Source organism: Rhinoraja longicauda, chromosome 1 (assembly GCF_053455715.1).
Source record: "Rhinoraja longicauda isolate Sanriku21f chromosome 1, sRhiLon1.1, whole genome shotgun sequence".
NCBI lineage: Eukaryota > Metazoa > Chordata > Chondrichthyes > Rajiformes > Arhynchobatidae > Rhinoraja > Rhinoraja longicauda.
In genome coordinates, this window is record NC_135953.1 from 13,480,692 (window position 1) to 13,503,431 (window position 22,740).

General features: G+C 41.3%; 1 protein-coding gene across 5 annotated transcripts in view; it reads right to left on the reverse strand.

Annotated features, from left to right (window-relative positions):
- The window catches only part of ctnna2 (catenin (cadherin-associated protein), alpha 2), a 1,150,825-nt gene that overhangs the window by 1,039,223 nt on the left and 88,862 nt on the right, over nucleotides 1–22,740 (reverse strand). For all 5 annotated transcript variants that reach the window (XM_078407736.1, XM_078407821.1, XM_078407459.1 and 2 more), the window contains 3 exons: nucleotides 9,518–9,684; nucleotides 9,119–9,238; nucleotides 815–1,081 (listed from right to left, as the gene is read on the reverse strand). In XM_078407736.1, coding sequence (XP_078263862.1) covers nucleotides 815–1,081; nucleotides 9,119–9,238; nucleotides 9,518–9,684 — 554 coding nt within the window. The remainder of the gene's footprint in view (nucleotides 1–814; nucleotides 1,082–9,118; nucleotides 9,239–9,517; nucleotides 9,685–22,740) is intronic.

Here is a 22,740-nt window from a genome sequence, read left to right on the forward strand (position 1 = left end):
ATATGTGCAGGAGTAGGCTATTAGGCCCGTCGAGCCAGCACCGCCATTCAATGTGATCATGGCTGATCATCCACAATCAGTACCCCTTTCCTGCCTTCTCCCCATACCCCTTGATTCTGCTAGTCCCAAGAGCTCTATCTAACTCTCTTTTGAATGCATCCAATGAATCGGCCTGCACTGCCTTCGGAGGCAGAGAATTCCACAAATTCACAACTCTCTGCGTGAAAAAGTTTTTCCTCATCTCAGTTCTAAATCCCTTATTCTTAAAAGGCGACCCCTGGTTCTGGACTCCCCCAACATCATGTCCAATCTTACTCTGAAAATGCCACTTTAAAAATGCACAGAGACAAGGACCTTGCTTTCCCTCCATCTTAGAATTCATAACCACACACTCACAAAATTAACACATAATACGTCCAAGGACCATGATAACAATGATTTAATTGGATTTTCTGACTCCATTGACGGATGTGAGTTTAACACTGACGTTGGCACAGTTTCTAACATGCTTACCTGGAGTATTAAACAATTTATTTAGACAACATTTTGAACTTCCCAAAACAGCAAGTGATATATTTTATGCAGTTTTTAAAAAAAATCTGGACATCAGTAAAAGTGATATTTTATGGACGGCCAGAGCTTTAGATAATCCACAGCTTTTTAAATTTTATTGCTATCAAAAGAATTGGAAACTGGACATATTCAATAAAGGGTAGATAATTTAGTGTCTTGACAGTGAGGATGAAAATCCACTCTTCATGTTTCTCACATAATAACTTATCATTCGTGCCACAACAATGCCATAGGTACTTACATCAAATTCATTCAAAGCTGCAGCTAGTTCCCCAATGCCAACCTGCCCATGTTTGTCATCTGCCATTGAAGTAGACAGGGCAGCATTTGAAATTCCAGCAATAGCCTCTTGTACTTGTTTGAAAACATAATCTCGATTGGCTCTGGTTGCAGCTACATCAGGATGTCGGAGGAATGCTTGTGAAGCAGTGTACAGCATTGTTGCATTCTTCTTCAAGGCACCTCGAGCAGCTGCCATTTCATCCCTGCAGTGGAGATCCTTCAGTTCCTACAATTGAAAACATACGTAATAACGCCAGAATTTCCTGGAGAGAGCTCATCAAACTCCTAGATTTGCTTTTATGTTGAATAGTTCCTTTAGCAAGAACTAGACAGCATCAACCTAAATTGATGAATCCTACACTTTCCACTTGTAAATTGAACAGAAATGCTCAGACAATAATTAAAACAAAAAGAAACATACCATTACACTCTAAAAAATATTTAATAAAGTATAAACATCAGAAAATGCTTATGCAAAATTCTGGGCTTTGCAATCTACTTCATCAATTCAAAAATCATAACTTACCTGTAAGTGACCTCCCTGCCTTGCAGCTATTCCTCTACATAGAAATGTAGTTCTGAAACTGTACAGAGTTGAAAATAGCACAGATGTATTGGGAGATTACCCAATTTCCCCGCTGAAAAATGGCAGAGGTTTGTACTCTACCACTGGTCTTCATGAGGATTTTTTTAATTGAACTTTTTGTTGTTTATTATGGTGTCTACTGAGTGCTATGTTTAAATACCTGTTATGCTGCTGCGAGTAGGAATTTAATTGTTTCGTTTTGGGACATATAATAAAACACTTGTGATAATTGCAAGACAAGAAGCTGACATTATACTTGTGGTTTCCTGCTCTGCAGGGACTGTTCTGGAATTCAAAGACTTTTGAAAGATCACATCCATTACTTCGGCAGCCACTTAGAATGTAGCCCAACTGATCCAAAGGACATTGGCATTTAGGCCTATTAGCAATTATTCTCCAATGATGACTATTTTGAGTGCATCAATCCCTTTTTCTTCCTAATTTTCTTTTGTCTAGATGGTTTAATGTCATTTACCAATAAAGAAAATATAAAATATTTGCACTGTTTCCACTGCATCAGTATTTCCCATTATTAATTTCCCATCTTAATCTATAAATAATTCCAGATTCAGGGACAGTTTCTTCCCAGCTGTTATCAGGCAACTGAGCCACACTATCACGAACTAGAGAGCAGGCCTGATGCACCGTCTACCTCATTGAAGACCCTCGGACTAACTTAAATCGGACTTTATCTTGCACTATACATTATTCTCTTTATCTTGCATCAGTGCACTGTGGACGGCTTGATTGTAATCCTGTACCGTCTATTTCCTGACTGATTGCACGCAACAAAACAGCTTTTCACTGTACCTAGGTATACAGGACAAATAATCTATATATATTACTAAAACTCTCATTTTGTTTGTTTGGTTTGTTAGTTTGTCCATTTGTTTGTGTCCATTGATCTGGAAATACAGTCAAAACGGTACATGATAGAGCGACAATTTTAGGCCCACGTTATTCACCATTGTCCTGGGGTCTGCAATGGCAAGTTTCGTTCAAATTGGTCTTATATTTGTTAAGTTAATGACATTTTAAAGTTTAAAAAATCACCTCCATTTGCCCTGGTCATCAGCCGCGTTCGACGTCACAATGGGACCCGCCTGAGTAACGGGAGTGGCGGCCAATGAGGGGGGAGGTGGGGGGCGTCTGGGCCATCCAGCTGCCGCGGCTGTTGAACCGTCGAGCTGAAACTTTAAATGCGCTCCCCACCCACACCCACCGCCCCCCACGCCCATCCCAGCGTCCCATCCTGACCTTCCTCCCGTGGTGCAGCACAGCGGCAGAGGGTCAAACAAGATGGACGTCGTCGCCTACCTGCGTTTTCAACGTCACAATTGGAGGTCTGCGCGTACGCAGTTGGAGCCTGTTGATCTAATACAGATAAGGGGTGAGGGGAGATGCAGTGGGTGAGTGGGGGGTAGAAGGGGAGAAGGGGTTTGAGGGGGGAAGGAGTAGGTGTGTGGGGGGGGCGAGGGAAGAAAAGGGGATAAGTGGGGTCGAGGGGAATGGAATTGGTGAGTGGGAGGAGGGGAGGGGGATGGGGGGGTTGAGGGGGGATGGAGTGGGTGAGTGGGTGAGGGGGGGTTTGCATGGAGGGTTGTCGGGCACGCAGGAGAGAATTGGTCCCAATGGGTCCACGCCCGCCTAGTATATATATATATATATATATATATATATATATATACACATAGACCAGGGCCGTCTTAACGCATGGGCCTGATGGGCACTTGCCCGGGGGCCCACGAGCATAGGGGCCCCATGCTGATCTGTGTATGTTAAGTGACTTGCAATAAATAAATACTACTTTAAAAATATAGGTTCAATAAGTGCTTTTTTCGCAACATTTTCAGTCACTAAGTGCTTCTCACAGCGATCTGTAAGTGCTTTTCGCAATAATGTAGCACCCTAAGTCCATCGCTAAGTGCTTTTCGGTAAGTGCTTTTCGCCGGCACGACAGAGGGGGGCTGGTAGGGAAAGGAGGGTGGGGGAGAGTAACGGTAGGGGCCCCAGTACACTGCTTTGCCCGGGGGCCCATAATGCTGTAAAAACGGCCCTGACATACACATATTACTAAAACTCTCATCTTGTTTGTTTGATTAGTTAGTTTGTCCGTTCGTTTGTGTCCGTTGATCCGGAAACACAGCCAAAATGGTACACGATAGCACGACAATTTTAGGCCGCGTTCGACGTCACAATGGGACCCGGCCGAGTGACGGGAGTGGCAGCCAATGGGAGGGGCAGCCAATGGGAGGGCTGCTGAGCCGTCCAGCTGCCGCTGCTGCTGAGCTGCGAGCTAAAACTGTAATAAATGCACTCCCCCACCCCCCCACTGGGAGGACCAGCGCCCCTGTTCCCAGCGTACCCCGTGCCTGACCTTCCTCCCATGGTGCAGCGCAGCAGCAGAGGGTCAAACAAGATGGTCGTCGCCGCCGAGCTGCGTTTTCGACGTCATAATGGGAGGTCTGCGCATGTGCAGTCGGTGCCCGTTGATCTAATACAGATGCTCCCTGACTTACGATGCTTCGACTTACGATATTCGACTTTGCGATGGTGCAAACTGCAGAGACCCGTAGCGAGCCACAGCTCGCTTCTGGCCACGCGATCTAATACAGATGCTCCCCAACTTATGCTTCGACTTACGATATTTCGACTTTGCGATGGTGCAAACACCGGGGGGGGTGGAGAGAAGGAGGGGGGATAAGCTGGATTGAGGGGGGATGGAGTGGGTGAATGGGGGGGCGCGGGGGAGGGGGGGATAAGGGAGGTTGAGGAGGGATGGAGTGGGTGAGTGGGGGGAGGAAGGGGAATAAGGGGGGATGGTGTGTAGGTGAGGCGGTGAGGGGAGGTGGGGGGCATAAGGGGGGTTGACGGGGGATGGAGTGGGTGAGTGGAAGGGGGGCGGGGAGTGGAGGGGAGGAGAAGGGGAGGGAGGTGGGGAGTGGTGGAGGAGACGGTGCTAGACCAATGCAGGAGAGGTTTGGGCTCAACGGGTCCACCCTTTTCTTAACAAACTAAACGAGCCTTGTTCTTCATTTTACATTCGTGTAGAAACTATTTTTATAGTCTTTGTTGTTCTACTCTCCTAATCTATTTTATCTCTTTATTATCTTATTTGATTTCTTTTTTAGAAATTTCGCAAACTTCTGAAATTTCATTATATTTTCATTATATTTTCCTGGCACACGGGTTTAAAACTAAGGGCCTCGACATTTTTTAAGGAAGGTTTGTAAGCATTTTTATAAGCAAGAATTCCTTTATTTGTATATGCTCTGCCTCAGAAAAACTATAAAGGTTGTATATGTTTCTCAAACTACCTTAAGATTTTTGAGTAGAAACAAGGAACTGCAGATGTAGATGTTGCAGATATGTTATATATAATTTTTTTTTTCTGAAGTGTCTCAACCCAAAACGTCACCTGTCCATATTCTCCAGAGGTGCTGCCTGACCTACAGTTTACTCCAGCACTTGCTGTCCTTTTGATAGTTAGATAAGAGGAAGGGAGAAACAGGCAAGTGCATATTTTGTCAAATGGCCTCTTTCTGTATAGACAGTAGACAATAGGTGCAGAAGTAGGCCATTCGGCCCTTCGAGCTAGCACCACCACTCAATGTGATCATGGCCGATCATTCTCAATCAGTAACTCGTTCCTGCCTTCTCCCCATACCCCCTGACTCCGCTATCCTTAAGAGCTCTATATATCTCTCTCTTGAAAGCATTCAGAGAACTGGCCTCCACTGCCTTCTGAGGCAGAGAATTCCACAGATTTGCAACTCTCTGACTGAAAAAGTTTTTCCTCATCTCTGTTATAAATGGCCTACCCCTTATTCTTAAACTGTGGCCCCTGGTTCTGGACTCCCCCAACATTGGGAACATGTTTCCTGTGCTCTAATTTTGAACACTAATCTCCTATGTGGGACCTTGTCGACGGCTTTCTGAAAGACAAGGTACATTACATCCACTGGCTCTCCCCTGTCCATTTTCCTAGTTACATCTACACAAAATTCCAGAAGATTAGTCAAGCATGATTTTCCCTTCGTAAATCCATGCCGACTCGGAATGATCCTGTTACTGCTGTCCAAATGCTCCGCGATTTCGTCTTTTATAATTGACTGCAGCATCTTCCCCACCACTGATGTCAGACTAACTGGTCTATCATTTCCCGTTTTCTCCCACCCTCCTTTCTTAAAAAGTGGGATAACATTAACTACCCCCCAATCCACAGGAACTGATCCTGAATCTATAGAACATTGGAAAATGATCACCAATGCATCCATGATTTCTAGAGCCACCTCCTAAAGTACCCTGGGATGCAGACCATTAGGTTCTGGGGATTTATCAGCCTTCAGTCCCATCAGTCTACCCAACATCATTTCCTGCCTAATGTGAATTTCCTTCATTTCCTCCGTCACCCTTGGATCTCTGGCCACTAGAACATCTGGGAGATTGTTTGTATCTTCCTTAGTGAAGACAGATCCAAAGTACCGGTTCAACTCGTCTGCCATTTCCTTGTTCCCCGTAATAAATTCCCCTGCTTCTGGCTTCAAGGGACCCACATTTGCCTTAACTATTTTTTTCCTCTTCACATACCTAAAGGAGCTTTTACTATCCTCCTTTATATTATTGGCCAGCTTACCTTCGCACCTCATCTTTTCTCCCCGTATTGCCTTTTTAGTTATCAACTGTTGCTCTTTAAAAGAGTCCCAATCATCTGGCTTCTCGCTCTTCTTTGCTATGTTATACTTATTCTCTTTTATTTTTATGCTATTCCTGCTAGGGTCTCCGTCCAGTCAAATCTGGCCAGCTCCTGCCTCATGCCTCTGTAATCCCCTTTGCTATACTGCAATACTGACACTTCCGATTTTCCCTTCTCCCTCTCAATTTGTAGATTAAAACTTATCATATTATGATCACTGCCTCCTAATGGCTCTTTTACCTTGAGTTCCCTTATCAAATCAGGTTCATTACTCAACACTAAATCCAGAAGTGCCTTCTCCCTGGTAGGCTCCAGTACAAGCTGTTCTAAGAATCCATCTCGGAGGCATTCCACAAACTCCCTTTCCTGGGGTCCAGTACCAACCTGATTTTCCCAGTCTACCTGCATGTTGAAATCTCCCATAACCACCGTAGCATTACATTTTCGACATGCCAATTTTAGCTCTTGATTCAACTTGCACCCTATGTCGAGGCTACTGTTTGGGGACCTGTAGATAACTCCCATTAGTGTACCCTTACAATTTCTCATTTCTATCCATACTGATTCTACATCTCCTGATTCTATGTCACCCCTTGCAAGGGACTGAATATCATTCCTTACCAACAGAGCAACCCCACCTCCTCTGCCCACCTGTCTGTCTTTTCGGTAGGTCGTATACCCCTGAATATTCAGTTCCCAACCCTGGTCCTCTTGTAGCCATGTTTCTGTAATTCCCACAACGTCATACTTGCCAATGCCTAACTGAGCCTCAAGCTCATCCACTTTATTTTTTATACTTCGCGCATTTAAATACAACACTTTAACTTCGGTATTCACCTCCCCTCTCACACCGGTCACCATTGGCCCTGACCTTACTCTCTTATCCTATCTAGAACTTTCCTTCCCATTTATTCTAGAATCCTTTGCAATTTCTCTTGTATTCGCTTCCCCTTTAACTCCATCTTCATATTCAACCGCTCCCCCCCACTACTTAGTTTAAACCCACATGTGTAACACTAGCAAACCTGCCTGCCAGAATGTTGGTCCCCCTGCTGTTAAGGTGTAACCTGTCCCTTTTGTACAGGTCACCCATGTCCCAGAAGAGATCCCAGTGGTCTAGAAATCTAAATCCCTGCTCCCTGCACCAATCCCACAGCCATAGATTCATATCCCCGACCTCTCTGTTCCTGCCCTCACTAGCACGAGGTACAGGAAGCAATCCAGAGATAACCACCCTCGAAGTCCTACTTCTCAGTCATCTTCCCAATTCTCTAAACTCACGTTGCAGTACCTCCTTCCTCTTCCTCCCTACGTCGTTCATGCCCACGTGCACAACTACTTCTGGTTGATCGCCTTCCCTCGCTAGGATGTTCTGAAGCCGGTCCGTGATGTCTTGAACCCTGGCACCAAGGAGGCAACAGACCATCCTCAAGTCCCTCCTGCAGCCACAGAATCTACTGTCCATACCTCGGACAATGGAGTCACCCACTACTATGGCTCTTCCCAACTTTGGTCTCCCCGGTCGGGTCTCCTTGCCTGGATTAGAGCCGCGAACCAATCCGCCGCTCGGACTGGAAGCGTCTTCTGCCCCGACAGCTCCCAAGAGGTGTACCTGTTTGCAATAGGCACAGCCACCGGGGTCTCCTGTAGTCCATGTTTACTCCCCTTTGAAACGGTCTCCCACCTTCGGGTCTCCTGTAGTCCATGTTTACTCCCCTTTGAAACGGTCTCCCACCTTCGCTCGACCTGGACCCCTGGCGTGACAGCCTCACAGTAGGTCCTGTCCAGGAAACCTTCGTATTCCCGGATGGCTCTGAGATCATCCAGCTGCTTCTCCAACTCCACAACACGTCCATTCAGGAGCTGCACCTGGACACAATTATTGCAGGTGTAGCTCCCAGCTCCAGCGGTGTCCCTACCATCCCACGCCCTGCAGAAAACAACCTGCACCAGCTTGTCTGCCATTACTTTAGTGTCAAAAAACAAATCAGGCTCAAAAACAAGTGTATCTTCCTCACCTCAGCCTCCTCGCCCAAAGACTCGCAGCCAAAGACTCTCGACAGGGCCGCACCCCTTGTGCAAGCCTTGTTTATATCTCACTAAATTGACTAATTGGCCAATTTACCAAGCTTCTAATTTAATTGCTCAGCCAATCCCCGCACTCACTCCTATCCTGCCTTCCTCTGACGAGCTTGGAGGTATGTGCTCCACTGAATGCCTGCTAGCGTCCCTTTGGCGCTCTTTTTTAAATGGACTTTTACCTGTAATTCACACTTACTTTCTTTCAGCCAACAGTCGTCCTTGCTCCTGCTGCTGCTCTCCCGACCTTTACTGACTGACTGCTAGCGTCCCTTTGGCGCTCTTTTTTAAATGGACTTTTACCTGTAATTCACACTTACTTTCAGCCAACAGTCGTCATTGCTCCTGCTGCTGCTCTCCCGACCTTTACTGACTGACTGCTAGCGTCCCTTTGGCGCTCTTTTTTAAATGGACTTTTACCTATAATTCATACTTACTTTCTTTCAGCCAACGGTCGTCCTTGCTCCTGCTGCTGCTCTCCCGACCTTTACTGACTGACTGCTAGCGCCCCTTTGGCGCTCTTTTATAAACTGACTTTTACCTGTAATTCACACTTACTTTCTTTCAGCCAACGGTCGTCCTTGCTCCTGCTGCTGCTCTCCCGACCTTTACTGACTGACTGCTAGCGTCCCTTTGGCACTCTTTTTTAAACGTCCCTTTACTGTACTGTAATTATTTGTAAAAGAAACAGAACTAAAACTGATTCATGGCAGCAATTCATTTGATATGTTGATGTGTTTTCTATAAACTAATTAGCTTCATCTGTTTAATTTTCCCTGAACATTTTCTCTGTGAGTACCAGGACTTCAATGCAACTATTTGCTTTTGGCCCTAGGAAAATTTGCATACTTACAAAGTGAATACAAAGCTTTTCATAGATACATAGACAATAATTATCTTACTTGTTGTCTTCTGGCTGCCACATAGTTGAGCTTAACCATTTCCTTTCCAAATTCCTTGAACCGACTGGCCAGATCTTGCTCATTGGTTGCATTCTTAACAGCATCCAGTAATTCTTCTACCTGTGTGTTTGGTAAAATGTATCGCAATTCATATGCAGACTTAACAGCATCTTTAAAGCTGCAAAGTTTCAATGAATGGTTGAGACACAGTATTTCATGCAAATTTAATCATAATTCACAAAGATCCTAATAGAATGCCCAAATTTATTTATAAATCAAATGGGAGGGGAACATAAATTGAATTTACTCACTGTATTAAGAGTTTATTTTCATATTATGTTAATGTTCATATTCTAAAATTCAACCAGCTTTAAATTGGTTAGTAAGCTCATATCTTACAATTTTTAAATGTGTTAAAAGCCTCATGACATCCGCCATGTCAGCCAGGATCAGCAGGCGGGTTACTCCAGATAGCAGAGCACGAGCTGCCCGAACCATGGTTCCACGCTTTACAGAAGAACAAGGATCTTCTGCAAACTCAGCAGCTGCAATTCTCATTGATTCTCCTGTAGGAGATAGAAATGTAATATTAACAAATTAATGGCAATGTAATAGTAACAAATTAATGGCTTTCATTAAGCATTGTTTCAATTAAGATCTGCATGTCTTAAGAAATTGTAATCGTCTCAGTTTTACCATTGGATGAGAATTTACTGTTCAAAATAGAGTGAAACTAATAGTGCACCAAATTATTCTTGGAAAAATCACCCAGCAATTTCAGATAGGGTAGATTCATGATTAAAGTGTGACATTCTAACAATGGCTTTGTAAATAAATTCTACTTTGCACTTTAAGTTACCATTTACATATCTTTAATGACTTGACTATCTAATCTAAACTTTCCACAGAAAATTGGAGAATGCATTTTTGATGAGATTTCCAGGGGGTTAAGATTTTTTTTTTAATATCATTCCTTTTCTATTTTATCATTTTTGAATCAAGTTTGACGATAGTCTCATCATGAAATCACTATTCTAATGCACTTTTCTGAAACAGCCTCTATGTTATTGAGTTCATAATACTTAATCAGATTGGTTGCTTACACTGTTCACAGATCATGGATGCTCAGGAGAATATATGCTATACTTTCATCTGCCATTGTTCTCACCATTTTACCAACCATCAATATCAATAGACAATAGACAATTGGTGCAGGAGTAGGCCATTCGGCTCTACGAGCCAGCACCGCCAATCACCGTGATCATGGCTGATCATGCACAATCAGTACCCCGTTCTTGACTTCTCCCCATATCCCCTGACTCCGCTATCATTAAGAGCTCTATCTAACTAATATCATTCTGTAGACTAAGACTATCATCCTCTCAACCAACAGCAATACCATTTTCTGAGTCATCTAAAAACTTAGCTTGATATATTCCCTTTTTTAAGTAAAAACTCACAATAACAATATCCCTTGATATTTCAGGTTCCTTGGATTGTCCATTCCTTTCATCTGCACATGGACACTTTGGTCCTGAACTGACAATCATAGTATTATACAGCATGGAAACTTGTCCATATGGACCAAGATGCTCCATCTCCTCTCGTCCCGTTTGCCCACTTTCGGCCCATATCCCCTCTTAACCTTTCTTATCTAAGTATCTGTCCAAATGTCTTTTATTATTTTTATTTTATTTTAATTTTACACAAATTTACACAGGACACCAACAAACAGTACAGGACAGATATACCCCCCCCCCCCCCTCCCCTCCCCATCCCCAAAGCTAAAAAAAAAACCAAAAAAAACAACAACAAAAAAAACCAAGTCTGTGTTCCAATGTTACATGTTAACAACAGCAGCATACAAATATAAATAAATGGTTATGACTGTGTAGACAATATTTTCAGTTAAAGGAAAAATCTTTAATAAAATTTATAAAAGGGTTCCAGGTCAGAACAAAGTTTCCGCGGGCCTTGCACCGTTTATACCCGATTTTTCCAGGGGTAACAAGGAGAGCACCTCCTTTAACCACTGCAAAAAGGATGAAGCTTTTTTTGACTTCCAGTTAAAAAGAATAAGCCTGCGAGCAAGCAATGAGGCAAATGCTAAAGCATTTGCTTGTAAATTTGTAAGTTTACAGTTTGGGGGTGGAACTCCAAAGATAGCTGTGTGCAAATCAGGATTTATAGTCTGTCTGCAGATATGGGAGAATACCTCAAATATATTTCCCCAGTAGCTGTTGAGAGAGAGACATGTCCAGAACATGTGTCCTACAGAGGCTGGGCTATGGCCACATCTAGGGGAGCCAGGATCTATGATCGAAAAGATTCTGGCAAGTTTGTCTCTTGAATAATGAAGACGGTGAAGCACATTAAATTGGATCAACCCCTGGCGTATACACAGCGACGAGGTGTGTATACGAATTAAGCTCTCTCGCCACGCCTCATCAGAAACCTCTACACCCAGATCCTCTCCCATGCCATTTTTGTTTGTCCCAGGTTATCTGTTTTAATGTGTAAATTGTTGAAACACGTTTCCTGTCAAAGGGGTCCAGCTCCAGAATAGTGTCTAATTGGCTCTTAGTGGACAGACTGAAGAAGGGTCTCGACCCCAAACGTCACCCATTCCTTCTCTCCTGAGATGCTGCCTGACCTGCTGAGTTACTCCAGCATTTTGTGAAATAAATACCTTCGATTTGTACCAGCATCTGCAGTTATTTTCTTACACTAAATCGCAATTTAATTCCCTTTGCACATACCCCAGTTTGCATTAATGGTGCCGAAGTAGAGATGATCGAAAACTTCCAATTCCTCGGTTCAATATCACCAACAACTTCTGCTGGACCACCCATATTGAAGCAACGATCAAGAAGGCATACCAAAACCTCTTCTTCCTTAGATGGCTTAGGAAGTTTGTCATGTCCCCTACAACTGTCACCAACTTCTACAGATGCATCATAGAAAGCATTTTATCAGGATGCATCACAGCTTGGTTTGGGAACAGCTCCATCCAGGGCAGCAAGAAATTGCAGTGAATTGTGGATGCAGCCCACGTAAACTAACCTCCCTTCTATTGATTCTATTTATACCTCACGCTGCCTCGGCAATACCAGCAGTATAATCAAGGACGAGTCGCACCCAGGCCACTCCCTCTTCTCCTCTCTCCCATCAGGCAAAAGGTATAGAAGTGTGAAAACACACACCTCCAGATTCAGGGACAGTTTCTTCCCAGCTATGATCAAGCAACTGATAACCCTCAGACTATCCTTTACTGGACTTTGCTGGCTTTACCTTACACTAAACGTTATTCCCTTATCATGTATCTATACACTGTAAATACACTGATTGTAATCATGTATTGTTTTTCAGCTGACTAGTTAGCACACAAGAAAAGCCTTTCACTGTACGTCGGTACACGTGACAATAAACTAAACTGAAACTGAGCTTCACAGTCTTCAGAGTTCTCAGAGTAATAGATTTTTTCACCATTTAGTTAACTTTTCTTATCACACTACGATTTCATATACCTCCATATTTGTCAAACATTCACCCACTCAAGACACTTTTGGGGCCTTCGTATGTCCTCCTTACAAAATTACTTATCTTTCATCATCAGGAAATATAGCAACCAACCCTCAGTATCTTCAGTTATTTATGTAATTTGTAAGAACATGAGCACAAATCTCTGACACATTTCTTGCTCCAGAGCATGAGGAGCCCTGAACCACACCTCCCCCCTCCCCTGATCTCAAGCCCCACCACCTTTTCCTTCAGCATGTGGGTGTGCCAATGAGAGCACTCTTACTGACCCACTTATCAGTAGGCATACCACAAATTAGAAAATAGCTATGAACTCAAGTTGCAGCTGAAGTCTGTGAATGTGCAAGTTGGTGTCCACAGCCTTTAAAGAGAACAAAAAAATACAAATAATCATTTGCTCAGATATAATTTACACAGAAAGTGCTGGAACACGCTGCCATGGGAGGTGGTAGAAGCAGATACAATAGCAAAATCTAAGAGGCATTTGGACAGGCATATCAACAGGCATGAGGTGGAGGGATATCGGTCATGTGCAGACAGATTGAATCACTTTACATTAGCATTGTAGTTAGCACAGATGTCGTGGGCTGAAAGGTCTGGTCCTGTGCTGCACCATGTTCTATCTTCACTTTTGATATTCCTTTTATGATACTCAATTTGCAATTTGGACAAAACATAGCACAGATATTTCTGTTATAAAGTGGTAGTTGCATTCATAAGAAGCCTCGTGTTATAGGCAATACCACTATAAAAACAAAGAGTTTCAGACTCACAATTGCAAAGTTATTTTAAACCATAGGATTTTCAGATATACAGGTAGAGTCATAGAGATATAGACAGATACAGTGTGGAAACAGGCCCTTCGGCCCAACTTGCCCTCACCGGCCAAATGTCCCAGCTACACTAGTCCCACCTGCCTGCACTTGGTCCACATCCCTCCAAACCTGTCCTATCCATGTACCTAACTGTTTCTTAAACTTTGGGATAATCCCTCCATCAACGACCACATCTGGCAACATATTCCTTACACCCACCACCCTTTGTGAGAAAAAGTTACCCCTCAGATTCCTATTAAATCCTTTTCCCTTCACCTTGAAACCTATGTCCTCGAGTCCTCGATTCCCCTACTCTGGGCAAGAGACTCTGTGCATCTACCCAATCTATTCCTCTCATGATTTTATACAACTCTAAAAGATCACCCCTCACCCTCCTGCGTTCCAAGGAATAGAGACCCAGCCTACTCAACCTCTCCCTATAGCTCAGACCCTCTAGTCCTGCCAATATCCCCGCAAATCTTCTCTGAACCATTTGAAGCTTGACAATATCTTTCCTATAACATGGTGCCCAGAACTGAACAAATATTCTAAATGCAGTCTCACCAACATCTTATACAACTGCAACATGACCTTCCAATTTCTATATTCAATACTCTGACTGATGAAGGCCAATGTGCCAAAAACCTTTTTGACCACCTTATCTAGCTGCAACTCGACCTTCAAGGAACCATGCACCTGCACTCCTAGATCCCTCTGCTCTACAACACTCCCCAGAGGCCTACCATTCACTGTCGGTCCTGCCCTTGTTAGACGTCCCAAAATGCAACACCTCACACTTCTCTGTATTACATTCCATCAACCATTCCTCAGTCCACCTGGCCAATTGATCCAGATCCTGCAAAACCACTGACTTTTGGATCATCAGCAAATTTGCGAATCTTGCCCTGTATGCTCTCATCCAAATCATTGATGTGGATGACAAACAGTAACGGGCCCAGCACCGAACCCTGAGGCACAACGCTAGTCACAGGCCTCTAGTCTGCGAAGCAACCTTCCACCATCCTTTCATGCAGCCAATTTGCTATCCATCCAGCTATCTCTCCTTGGATCCCATGCAATCTAACCTTCCAGAGCAGCCTACCATGTGGAACCTTGTCAAAGGTCTATTTAATAATTTTTAGTTTACTTTTATTGCAGCAAGCTAAAATTACTAAAGACTGTATGCCACATTATTTAATAGTGTCAATAGATGTGATTGATTGTCAATTTCAGTTGGTCTCTCATGGTGCAAGTAGCCGTAAATAATGAAGCTATCTGATTCCTGTGGGGAAGGCTACATGAAAAATTATTTTCTCCAATAGATTTTATTTCTACTAGCGAATTTCCAGTGACTTTTAAGTGGTTATCCAGTTCCCGGTTAAAATTGCTTCATAACCAATTAATTACGTGTAATTCAAATGGTGTTTCCTAATTAAATTGTATTATATCCAATTTGCATAATGAAAACAAACGTACTAGCAGAACTACCTGTACTCATTTCATGCACACAAACACAAGTGAAATCCAATTTCAAGGTAGCTCCATCTGAGAATATTTAGTATCTAGTCCTGTCTCTTTCTCAGCCAGGTCTCTGTTTGCAACTCTCCAACCACCATTCATTAAAGGTCTATCGTAGGCCTTCTTATACTCTGTCTGTTCCAACAAAAAAACATACTATTTCATCCTCCAGTGATATCTACAGTATCTATCCCAATCTTTGTGTACCAATTTTTTTATTTTCAATTGCTACATTCTTGTGCCCATTTTCCAATAAAATAGATTTATTTAAAACATTTTTATAATATTTAGTATCTAAACCCGGTGGCGACCGACCGAGGTCCATAATGGTGAAACTCCTAAGGTATAAGGACAGAGAAACCATACTACAACGCACCAAGTCTCTCAAGGGATCTAAAATATACATTAACGAGGACTTCACGGACGCTGTCAGACGAAGGAGGAAAGAACTGATGCCGGAGCTGAGAGCTGCCAGAGGGAGGGGGGATATCGCTTTTCTACGCCATGACAAACTGATTATTCATCCACGTACCAGCACACCAAAACTACCATGAGACATCTAATCCACAACAGGTATGCTGAACCATAAAACTCGCATATGACTACAAACACAATTCACCCATATCCTGAAGCTAATCACATGCTAACACGGATTGCTGAACTGGATGATCTGGAGTTAACTACTCATCTATACACTAATCATAAGCCACAGGATATCGAAAATGACATTGATCCAGAAAACAATTTTTTCTTGAACATTAACAACGACTGTCACTATTATACTGATGAACAGTACAATAGCACATTCAAAACCGAAAACAATATTTCAATAATCCACTTCAACAGTAGAAGCCTGTATGCTAATTTCCATGACATCAAGGATTATTTAAATCAATTTACACAGCCCTTTAACATAATTGCAATATCAGAAACTTGGATCAACAGTGTAAGGGGCATGGATTTTGAACTTGAAGGATATGAACTGATTTGTATGAACAGAAAAAACAAAAATGGTGGTGGTGTAGCTCTTTATGTAGACATGAATTATAATTATAAGGTGGTGGAAGAAATCTCAACTGTGGTAGATAATGTACTTGAATGTGTTACAATAGAAATATGTATGGGAAAGAAAAAAAATGTAATTGTAAGTTGTATATATAGAACATCAGGGTCTAATATAGACACATTTAAAGACTGGATGGAGGAACATTTTACAAAAACAAATCATAAAGTTATGTTTATCTGCGGCGACTTCAATATTGATTTGCTAAATCCGAATAATCATAAAATGACTGAGGAATTTATCAATACATTGTACAGTATCAGCCTATATCCCAAAATCACCAGACCCAGTCAGATTACTTCCCATTGTGCTACATTAATTGATAATATATTTACTAATGATATAGATAACAATACAGTAGGAGGATTATTAGTAAATGACATCAGTGACCACCTTCAGTTTTTACAGTTTATAACAGCAACTACGGAAAAAATAAGCAGGACAATAAACAAGAATACCGAAGGGTTAGGACAGAAGAGTCCATGGTTGCACTTAAAAATGATTTTCTTGCACAAAACTGGGAATTAATATATAAAGAAAATGATATTGATAAAGCTTATGACGAATTTTTAAGAATATTTAAAATACTATATGATAAAAATTGTCCAATGAAACAATATTGTAGAGAAATAAAGTATAAAGATAATCATTGGATGTCAAAAGGATTGCTAAATGCCTGCAAAAAGAAAAACACACTATACAGAGAATTCATTAAACATAGAACTATAGAAGCAGAAAATAAATATAAGAAATATAAAAACAAGTTAACTAATATCATGAGAAATTGTAAGAAAGAATATTATAATAAACGATTAGAAAACAATAAACACAACATTAAGGGTATATGGAATATATTAAACAGCATAATTAGAAATAACTCTAGACAGATTAATTACCCGCAGTATTTTATAGAAAATGATAAGACAATAAATAACATGGATGACGTGGTTAATAAATTTAATAATTTTTTTGTAAGTGTTGGACCTAATTTAGCAGAAAAAATCCCAGATCCAGTGACATCTAATGATAATCTTATAGAAACGAATCCAAGTACAATGTTTCTTAAACCGGTAGAAGAAATGGAGATTGTAGATATTGTTAATAAATGCAAGAATAAAACATCCACTGATTATAATGAGACAGATATGAAAATAGTAAAAAAGGTAATTGATGGGATTTCTAAACCACTAACACACATTTTTAACTTATCATTACAAACCGATCAATTTCCCAATAATATGAAAATAGCTAAAGTTATTCCGCTGTATAAAACTGGAGATAAACACCACTTCACAAATTACAGACCTGTTTCTCTTCTCCCACAGTTCTCTAAAATTCTGGAAAAACTTTTCGTCAACAGATTAGACAATTTCATAGATAAGCACAATTTACTCTCTAATAGTCAATATGGATTCAGAAGTAACCGGTCAACATCACTAGCTTTAACTGAACTCATTGAACAAATCACAAATTCTATAGATAAAAAGAAATATGCTGTTGGGGTATTCATTGATCTAAAAAAAGCATTCGATACAATAAATCATGAAATATTAATCAATAAATTGGAACTATATGGGATTAGGGGGTTGGCTTTAGAGTGGGTTAAAAGTTATTTAAAGAACAGGAAACAATTCGTGAAGATGGGAGAATATCAGTCTGGATGTTTGGACATTGTGTGTGGAGTCCCCCAGGGGTCAGTGTTGGGTCCTAAACTCTTCATCATCTACATCAATGATATATGTAAATTATCAAAAATATTGAAATTCATCCTATTTGCTGATGACACTAACATTCTTGGTTCTGGTGAAAATTTACAGCAACTTTTGGACAGTATCACCTCAGAATTTTGCAAAATTAAAAAATGGTTTGACATTAACAAATTATCACTAAACTTGAGCAAAACAAAAATTATGATATTTGGGAACAGTAAAATAAACAATCAAGCACAGGTACAGATAGAGGGTGTTAACATAGAAAGAGTAAATTAAACTAAATTCCTTGGGGTGATAATAGATGAAAAAAATTGCTGGAAATCTCACATTAAACATATCCACAGTAAAGTATCTAGAAGCATTTCAGTTCTGGCCAAAGCAAAACATTTCCTAGATAACAAATCACTTCGCATTCTGTTCTGTTCACTAGTTTCACCTTATTTAAGTTACTGTACAGAGGCGTGGGGAAGTACATATATAAGTTCACTACAACCACTATTCATACTGCAAAAAAGAGCCATTAGAATAATTCATAATGTCGGTTTTTGTGAACACACCAACTCATTATTTATAAAGTCTAAAATAATCAAATTTTATGACATTGTGGAATATCAAACAGCTCAATTCATGTACAAAGTGAGAAACAATTTGCTACCAAGTAACTTACAGGAAATGTTTTATGAAAGAGAGGGGGGGTATAATTTAAGGGGAACATTAAATTTCAAGATTCGCAATACTCGAACAACAATGAAAAGATTTTCTATATCAATCAGTGGAGTAAAGCTATGGAACAGAATGAATGCGGAATTAAAACAATGTTCAAACATCATCCAGTTTAAAAACAAATATAAACACATGATTTTTTCTAGGTACAGTGAGGAGGGGGATTAACAGTCACCAGGGGTCTACATATAATAACACATCATTATTTAAATAAGTATATCTATATACAAGGGTGTATGAGTAATTTTGTATTAATATCTGATACTTGATAAATATTGATTAGGGAATGGGGGTAGGATTAAATAAGTTCACAATTCTTCCTACTCCTTTTCGCACATGTTAAGTAATGGATGAAATTCCTTGTATTTCTTCTGTTTTTTTGTTTATCTTGTTTTTTAATTGATGTCTTTTAACATGTTCGAAATAAAATAAAATGAAATGAAATGAAATGAAATGAAATAAATAAATGTTTGGAAATACATCCCACGTTACCTCACCATCACCCCAAAAGTGCTCAATAAACTTCTGTGAGGACCATGATCCCAGCTAAGGTGCCCCCGGTCCAGTCTGTGCAAGTCTCACATCAATTCGGAACTGGTCCCAATGATCCAAGAACCTTAGTTCCTCCCTTCCCACCTTAAATCCAGCTATGCATTTGCCCACATTATGCTCCTATTTCAATACTCGCTGACACATGGAACGGATTCAGGGATTACTACTTTTATTTTTTCCTTAGAGAGTCCTTAAAAGTTTCCTGCAAGACTGTATCTCTTTTTTTTTACCCAAGTCAAAACTTCTGCCTCACTTTCTTTTCCCTGCAGTCGACTTCATAGAATCATAGAAACATGCAGCACAGAGACATATCTTTTGGGCCTATCTTGCCTACATTGACCATGATGCCTATCTACTGCAGGCAAATCTAGGACCAGAGGACATAGGTTTACGGTGAAGGGGAAAAGATTTAATAGGAATCTGAGGGATAACCTTTCCGCACAAAGGGTGGTGCATGTATCAATCAAGCTGCCAGAGGAGGTAGTTGAGGCAAGGGCTATTCCCAACATTAAAGAAACGGTTAGACAGGTACATGGATAGGACAGGTTTGGAGGGATATGGACCAAACACGGGCAGGTTCTTGGTTCTTGGTCCACCAAAATATTCCAAATGGAATTTAAACTGGAGGTGGGACTAGTGTAGCTGGGACATATTGGCCGGTGTGGGCAAGTTGGGCCGAAGGGCCTGTTTCCACACTGAATCACTCTATGACTCTCTCTATGACCCAACTCTTATCTACAGCATTAAGCTTGTGTCCCTCTATGCCTGTATCCCTATGTCTATAGCCCACTATTTTCTGTGCAATTACAACTCGCTCTACCACATCATCTAACAGTTGGTTCCAGCATCTGCAGTTCCTTGTTTCTAGCCTATTAAACTTCCCTACCTTGAGAAAAAACATTGACTTTCTTTTTCTAAGCTCCTCATAGTTTTATAAACCTCTGTAAGGTCACTCCTCAGGCTCCTGCATCCCAATGGGAATAAACCACCCGCCATCTCCTTACTATTACACCCCCCCCCCCCAACTCAAGCAACAGATAAATCTTTTCTTCTCTCTCTCAATTATTACCTCAATAAAATAGTGTACTGAACTGTACACAATACCCCAATTGCAATCAAATAACTGTTGTCTACAGCTGTAACATTATGCCCCATCTCATTCTCAGCCTCAACCAATGAAGAAAGCCAAATGCCAAATGTCATTTTCATTGCCATGTCCACTTATCCCTGATGAAGTGCTTTGAAAGGCTAGTTATAGCACATACACTCCAGGCTTCCCAACAGCCTTGATCCATGTCAGTTTGCCTAACGTTGCAACAAGTGCCTTGCAACAAGCACATATTCCCTCTTTTACCCTCTCGTCAATCAGAAAATGCAAAAGCTGGCAATCTACCACCAAATTCAGGAATAGCTTCCTCTCCACTGATACCATACAGCAAAACTCATAAGAAAGGGGTTGCCCCATTCTCCAAACCTTCCTCATCGCATCCCTTGCACTTATTTTTACTCGTACCTTCTCTGCACCTGTACTGCTGAGAGCCTCTTCGGATCGTTCACCTTGTTGTGGTGAAGAGGCTTGCGTGCCCCCATGATTCCGAGAGCGATGCCGTCGGAAGCACTAGCTTCTGGTAGGGCCACCCATGGTGGTAAGGTCGAGGATGAGGGTCCAGACTAAGAACAATCAAACCTACAAGACCTCAACGACAGACCAAGTTATCTTGAACTCAATGGCTGCAAAGGCAGATAAAGGCTGCCACAGATCTATCAGCTCCAATCGTCTTGGTTCCCTTGCCATTGGAATTAGTTGATTGATTTGTGAAGGACCGTGTGCTTCTTGGAGTGCAACATCAAGAGCACGTTAAACAAACACACACACAGGCGTCTTCGTTCTGACATCGGAACGTAGACCATCATCCTCGACCTCGAAGGATAGCCACGACGACTGCTGGGAGACTGTAACACAATATTCTACACAATGGTGTTTTTCTCTTTGCATTACCCGATGTACTTGTGTTCTAGTAACAATGAACTACAGATGCTGGTTTACAAAAAAAGACACAAAGTGCCGGAGTAACTCAGCAGATCAGGCAGCATCTCTGGAGAATATGGATAGGTGATGTTTTGGGTTGGGATCCTTCTTCAGACTGATACCACCATCAGTCACATCTTCCCATGCCCATATCCTTTCCACCTTCCACAGAGACTGCTCCATCTACAATTAATTGGTTTACTCATCCATTCCCACCCAACCATCCCATTCCTAGGTATTTTCCCCTGCAACTGCAGGAGATGTAACACCTGTACCTATACTTCCTCCCTCACCTCCATCCAGGGATTCAGTTGTCCTTCCAGTGAAACAGAAGTTCACATTCACCTCCTCTAATTGCAATCTGTCAGAAGAAATGTTCCAACCCAAATAGTCACCTGTACATGTGTGTGACCTGATTTTACTCATGTTTCGAATGACTTAATTGGATTGCATGCAAACAAATTTTTCACTGTATTTGGTACATGATAATAATAAATCAATAGCAATACCAATACCAATACCAGTAATGCCACTTTCAGAGAACTATGGAATTGCACTCTTAGGTCCCTCTGTGCATCAATGCACCCGAAATCGCTATTTGTCCATATGTACTATATGTCCATCTACTACCTGTCTCTATTACTATGTTTACACTAGAATTTGACTTTAAGTTTGCAAGTTTGAGGATGACACCAAAATAGTTGGTATAGTGGGCAGTGAAGAAGATTATCTAAGATTATAACAGCATCTAGATCACTGGGAAATAAGAAATTTAATTGGGACAAGTCCAAAGAGGTGCATTTTTGTAAGTTAAACCAGATGTCTTACACAGTAATTGGAATGGTCCAGGAGAGTGTCGCAGAACAGAGGAACTGAATTGGGCATGTACACATTTCCCTTAAAGTAGAACACAGGTAGACAAGGTGGTGGTAAAAGTGTAGCATGCTGCTTTCATTAGTCAGGGCATTGAGTACAAGAGTTACAACAACACAAGATATGTTGAGACCAAACTTGGAGTTCCGATCGCTGAGATATTAACATAAATTCTCACAAAAACTAACCTTATGAACAAATATACACAAAGTCCTGGAACTGCTAAGTTACAGAAGGGTCTCTTCTGTAACACATTTTTGTATGCACATTTTTTTCTCTCTTTAAAAAGTGAAGAAAAATCAACAGCATGAAATCCACTACATTTTATACTCAAATTGTGGAAGGATATCATTAAGCTGGAAAAGGTGCAGAAAATATTCATGTATAGTTCCAGAACGGGCTGGCTTGATTTACGAAGAGAGACTGGATTAGCTGTGGCTTTTCTCCCTTGAGCAGGGAGACTTGCCTTATAGAGGTATATATAGTCATAAGGGTTGTACATAAGGGTTAATGGTCACAGTCTTTAGCATAGAGAAGGGGAGTCTAAAACTGGGGTTCACACATTTTAGGGGACAGGATAAAGAGTTAAAGGTAACCCGAGGGACAACTTTCCCTCATAAGGTGGGGAGTATGTGAAAAGAGCTGCCAGAGGAAGCTATAAAGAGGGGTACAATTACAATGCTTAAAAGACATTTGTATAGGTACATGACAGGAATGTTTGGAGGAATGTGGGCAAAAAGTAGACATAAGGGACCGCTCAGGTAGGGAACCTAGGCCAAAGGAACTGTTTCCATCCT